At 36.7% G+C, this 6,002-nt stretch overlaps 1 protein-coding gene across 4 annotated transcripts; it reads right to left on the bottom strand.

The window, feature by feature from the left end:
• Positions 1–1,096: 1,096 nt before the first annotated feature.
• On the bottom strand, positions 1,097–4,853 carry LOC112010689 (vacuolar protein 8). 4 transcript variants are annotated; one of them, XM_024043043.2, is made up of 3 exons: positions 4,224–4,853; positions 3,986–4,057; positions 1,097–3,017 (listed from the first exon to the last, which is right to left on the bottom strand). In XM_024043043.2, exon 3 carries the CDS (start codon positions 2,977–2,979, stop codon positions 1,297–1,299), a length of 1,683 nt encoding a protein of 560 aa, XP_023898811.1. In that variant the 5' UTR covers positions 2,980–3,017; positions 3,986–4,057; positions 4,224–4,853; the 3' UTR covers positions 1,097–1,296. The 4 variants fall into 4 exon arrangements, with proteins under 4 accessions (XP_023898811.1, XP_065633737.1, XP_023898813.1 ...); XM_065777665.1 differs by lacking the exon at positions 3,986–4,057; XM_024043045.2 differs by lacking the exons at positions 3,986–4,057; positions 4,224–4,853 and adding an exon at positions 3,319–3,648.
• Between the last annotated feature and the right edge of the window lie 1,149 nt (positions 4,854–6,002).

The following is a 6,002-nucleotide window of genomic DNA, read 5'->3' as shown; positions in this document are numbered from 1 at the left end:
CCAAGTTTTTGTTGTTGTTATTATAGTTGTTGTAATATTAGTCACATATGATTCAATCAATTTGAACAGCAAATTATTATGGTGGTGGCCTGGTGGGAAGATTGAACTCAGGGAGGTACATCTAATAAAAAATGGAGCAGTATAACTACATTGCGTTAGAAATAGCCAAACTCCCAATCACAGTACATGAATAAGTGTACACAGATGGATACATGTGAAACTGTAGCCACCAGCAGCAAGAAATGAATCCGAATTTACAGAAATGAATCCCTAATTATGGTTTCTTTACAGAGTACGCACCAGCAGTGGCACTTCTACAATAAATATCAACTTCTGCAGTGAAAGCATGAGGATTTTTTTTTATCCTTTCTGATTTATGTAAGTTATAATCCGCGTAATAAATGCCGATTCACTCTGAAAAATATTGGCAATGATTTCCACAATAAAATAGTAGTGATATCATATAGGATGTGCAAGAAATATCATAGATCTAGTCATCTAGGAGTTCCATAAAAAATGTAAAGCAATCTTTCAAAAAATGCTGAAAATAATTCCAAGTCAGTGGAATCCTAACCCTTGCGGAAAAACTTTTAATTGATAAGTGATAACATGTTTATCTTAAATTTGAAGGAAGCTCAAAGCAGCACGTTGAAGTTGAAGCATTAAGTTCCCATGTGGTGGCAGGTATAAACTCTAAAAGCAAATTTAGACGCACTGTGTAATGCAGCCTTTAAAAAAATAACGCAGCAGTCGTGCTTAAATCATTTATACCTACCATCACAATAGCTGAATAATATATCATAAATACGAAAGAACTGTTAAACCACATGAAAAGCCTAGTATATATCATAAAGTCCTTCCAAACCTTACCTAGATTAAGATGCTAAGCATCAAGATTCAGATACTGTACCAGAAACAAAAGCTGAATAGACAATCATCAAAGACCGAGGAATATATAAACCATATATAATTCTAAATCAGTTAGAAATATGAAGCAAACAATAACTTAGATTATCCAAGAATATTGCGGAAAATATATTTCAAGTCCAAAACAAAACTATGACGCAGGAGGGTTGTCCCAAAAGAGAGGAAAATATAAAAGGAATATAGAGAGACTATTATATATATTTGATAAATAATAGAACATTGATTTAATAGATTAGCAAGCTTGCGCGCATTCCAGTTCATAGCATGAACTGCTACTTGTTTCATATAGACAATGAAACGACGATCATACAAAAACTATAAAAAGAAAGGGAAAAACATCATTATACAAAAGACACTTGCAATTTTCCTCTATTTCCTGCTGAACAAACTCCTTATTTTCCCTCTTTCCAACCGCTCCAGTAGCTTTTTGGCACCTGGGATGTCCATTTCTGTAAGCTTCTTAAGATAGCCAATTGCTCCATATGAGATCATCAGCTTCTTACATTTCTTACTTGAAGATAGAGATGCTAGGCAAGAAACTGCATACTTTTTTGCAGTGTTTTGTGGACTTGGGTCAAGCAATTGGACCAGATTTGGCACACTTTTATCATCCCTTTTAACTTCTCTGCAGTTCTGGGAAAGGATCATCAAGCTTGAAATTGCTTGTGCAGCAACCTCTTTAACACTGTTTGACTTAGCCTCAAGCATCTTCACAAGTAGAGGAATGCACCCAGCTTCACCAATCAATTTCTTCATCTCTGTTGAGCTACAGACACGACAAATTGCTGATGCAGCAGCTGCTTGTGCACCTAATGATCCAGATTTAAGCACATGAACCATCCGAGGCAGGAAACCAAGAGAAACCAAAACCTCCATAGAAAGTGAGCCAACCAAATTCCTTAATGCCCCAACTGCAGATTCTTGGGGCAGTGGGCCATCAAGATAAGCCAACAGGCTCCGAATTCCACCCTCTGAAATAACAGACCTTTTTAAATTTTCATTGCTAGCAGTCAGATTCTGCAAGCACTCTGCTGCATATTCTTTAGATCCCAACAAAATTCCACAATCAAGCAGATTGATCATTACTCTTACAATCCCTTCTTCAGCTAGAGTTTGTCTCACCTCTGGCACAGCGGATATGTTCTTCAAAGTACTAGCAGATGCAGCCTGTGAAACAGAATCACCAGTCCGACAGATCTCAATCAGCGGACGAACCCCACCATGCCCAACAATAGCACGAGCAGTTTCTGTGGACATTGACAATCTCTGGAGCGAAATTGTAGCCTTCTCTTTACCCACTGCGCTACCTGACTCAACAAGCCTAATCAGAGGTGGCAAAACACCTTCTGAAACAAGCCAATTCTCACAACTCCCTGATTCTGCAAGCGAGCAAATTACAGTGACAGTCTTCTCCCTGATACGAGGAGATGTTGCTGTAAGTAATTGCACTAGAGCAGCAATATTGCTCCGCCCCAAAACAGCCAAAACATTCTTTTCATCCTCCTCCATAGACTCAACAAGGCTATCTAAAGCTCTGTGCTTAGCTTCCAAGTGCCCGATCTGAAGCCGAGCAAGCAATTCTCTTATATTGCCATGATTTGCAGCCTCTGGTTCATCTGAAGAACCACCCATAGACAAAGGCAAAGTAGCCTCACCAAGCACCCCAGTCTTGATCAAAAGCCCACAATCCCTCAAATTCAAGTCCAATTTCCCTGACATAGCATCCAAATCACTCTGCATCCTAAGCTTCCCTTCATACTTCTCCCCACCGCATAATTCAGCCAATTCAATAGCTTCCTTCAATGTCTTTGACACAGCCTGCAATTGCTCCTTACAAAGTGCATTCTTTAAGAAGAAAGGGTGGCTTGACAAGTCCGATAAACGTGATGGAATCTGCTCCAGTTTTGATATTATCATCTTCCACCTACCAGGAAATCCCTTCACCTCCCTGGCCTTATTAAGTGCCACTGGAACCAGCTCTTGGGCATGGGATAACCACTCTTCAGCTGACTGGATATTAGCCAAAACCTCAGTTCCACTATCTTCCACCATGACTTCAATATTGGTTTAGACCAAATTTGATACAGGAGCTGTGACAAATGGAATGCAGAGAAAAACCAAGGCTTTAGCTAACAACCCAGATGAGAAAACATGAAAAGGAAATGATATTTGCATAGAAAATTATATGGCAGTGGAGCAGTTGCAATCATATACACATGAATTATAATTTAAGTCTACAACAAAACAAAAAGAGGGGATTAAAACCAAAAAAAAAAAAAAAAATCATACTAAAGAACAAATGGGTTAACATCAAGTGCTTCCAGAATCTTGTGTGATCACACAAAGCTTGTTTTTGCTGAAAACTAGACCTGACCAACTAAATCAAAGTACCTAAAGATGCCCCACTAGTCCTTCCCTGCTTTAGCAAGTGTTCATTTAATACCAATTTAGATTTTCATATTATAAAAGCATGGTCCTCATACAAATGATATGATTTATTAATATATTGTTGATGAAAATGAAAGGAGTTACTTTTAACTGCTAACCAATACCGTCCAATTAATAAGAAGTCGTCGGCGGATTATCTCTCTCAAATGCAAATACCTAAATAACCCTTTCACTTATGAAGTAAAAAACCACTTCCATTCTATATAGCAACAGAGTATTATAATGGTTTCTGAAGGGTATTTTGGTAAGTACGGACTAGAGCTGAAACTTTACTTTTCAACCACAGATAACCGTGAATATGATATCAGATTTCTCTACTGAGTCTAACTAAAATTTGACTCTGAGCTACATTCATTATTCAATGGACAAGATTGTTGGATAGTTAGGCAAAAGTTGGATTTATTAGCTGTAATTTACAATTTTCTCCTTACAAATTGGGCTTTCGAGTTGAGAGAGAAAGACTTTCCTTTGAAGAGAAGGTAGGAGTCCCTATCTACAGATTACAGTTGTATTATAGAGTGTATTTAAATTTATTCAAAATGGACCAACCCCACAAAAAAGGTCAAGAAAATTCAAAGCAAATAATAAGAAATCTAGTATTTTATTTTACCTCGAATTTATTTGACTTCTCTTAACTTTCAGGGGATTTGCCTATTAACAGCCACCAAAAAGTGCCTCACCACTGGAAGAACAAGTAAGGAAAAATTTTTTTTTTTTCTTGTTACTAAGCGTTAGATATCACTAGTCTTAGCAAATTAAACAAAGGAAAAGGGAAAAAAGAAAACAAAATCACTTTTTTCTGAAGTAGGCATCAATGAAAGCAAGCAAAAACAACCTGAAGAACCAACCTTTAAGTCTCAGAAACTCAGAACCTTGTCCCTTTATACCCAGAAAGCAACCCACTATAGCTTCTTCTTCAAACCTCTTTCTCTCTCTCTCTCTCTCTCTCTCTCAAAGCTATAACTTAGAAATGCATATAAGAATCAGCTACGGACTATAACTTGATCTTCAAATCTCCCTCTCTAATAAACTGAAAACCAAGCAATGCCTCCAAGTACAGCAATCAAACAAAAGAAGTATATTCAAAAACTCCTTCTCACTCTCACTTTCAAAAGACACTGACCCAGAAGACAGTTTCTCAGAATCAGAAATACCCAGAGCTCATTTTTGTTTCTTACAAAGAAACTGACATCAAACGGTCGAAACCATTTTTAAAAAAAACAAAAAACAAAAACCCCTGAAAAATATATAGAAAGAATCTTCAAACTCTAGAGTTAAGAAGCCCCAAGTTTGAAAAACCCCACAGAAGTATTCGACTTTTACCACAATAAGACACTGAGAGACAATAGAATATATCAATGACTATATGACAATCAATCAAATTCAAAAATCAAACTTTCTTCAATCTCTCTCTCTCTCTCTCTAATGGAAGGAGATGTCAGTGTCTGTGTCTGTGTGTCCTTTGGACTGTTTCTGTAAAAAATACGCAAATATTTTACTGTGTAGTTTTAGAGAGAGAGAGAGAAATGGGGGCTTATGTTTCGGATATTAAAGGTTAAAGGTCGAACATGATCAAGGATCCAACGGCTATGATTTCAGTTGAGTCAGAGTATCCGACCGTTGGGATTGGGTAAAATTTTGAATATGCTTTTTCGAATTTTATACGTTATCAATGTGATGACGTGGCGATGCTGCCATGTATGAGGTGGGGTCGGTTCGTGTGACTTTTCAAAGGGGTGCTTTAAGGTTGATAGAGATCCCACGTGTGAGGGAGACAGATTATGGGAAAGTGTGTTTCAACTGGCTATGTTCAAATTTACGTATTTAACCTTCAAATGGTTCGGATTTTGGAAAAACCGAACATGACACTGAAGGTTAGGTGTGTTTGAATTGCGACAGCTTGGGAGGAATGAAGCATGGGACCCTTATCACCACCATAGTCTTCAATCTTTCATAGAGTAGTCTTTGGCAATTGGCATTGTCTTAATCGTGTCATTAAATGCATGCAGGTTTGTCATTTGTGTTTCGAATTTGTGCTGTTATTTCTCTCCCATTGAAACTACATGTGTGGCTTCATTGAATTTCGAAATATGTTTCAGTAATCCTAACATGGACCAATTAAATTTACTCAACAAGGAAAAAATGGACCAAAAAATGTGTTACATTTGCAAAACAAAACAGTGTTAGTAATAGTCGTGAGTTTCAATTAGCTCAACTGGTAAAGTTTATGATGATTAAATAAGAGATTTATGATTCAATTTTCGCCTACAACAAAAATCGATTAATCTTAGTCTGATGATAAAACGGACATCATAGGTTGAAACTTTCTAAAAAATAAATAAATAAAAGCTCATAATAGTATATGGCATATTAAATTCTTGAAAACTTGTGAGTTTTAATTAGCTCAACTGATAAAGTTTTTAATTGTTGAATAAAAGATTTGGAGTTCAATCCTGATCTACACAAAAAATTTATTAGTATTTTAGTCTGATGAAGTGAATGCCATATATTGAAACTCTTTAAAAAAAATGTCATTGAAAACTCATTATTGTCTGGTCGAGTTTCAGATTTTCCGCATGAAAATTCAGCAAACCTAACTTGCACGTCCAATGTAGCCTATTAAATCC

Source organism: Quercus suber, unplaced genomic scaffold, assembly GCF_002906115.3.
Source record: "Quercus suber isolate HL8 unplaced genomic scaffold, Cork oak 2.0 scaffold_161, whole genome shotgun sequence".
Taxonomy (NCBI): domain Eukaryota; kingdom Viridiplantae; phylum Streptophyta; class Magnoliopsida; order Fagales; family Fagaceae; genus Quercus; species Quercus suber.
Note: the sequence above shows the minus strand (reverse complement) of the source record. Positions and strands in the feature narration are given on the sequence as shown.

Excerpts from the sequence above, each read along its gene's own strand:
- LOC112010689 (XM_024043043.2), bottom strand. The coding sequence starts at position 2,979 with ATGGTGGAAGATAGTGGAACTGAGGTTTTGGCTAATATCCAGTCAGCT.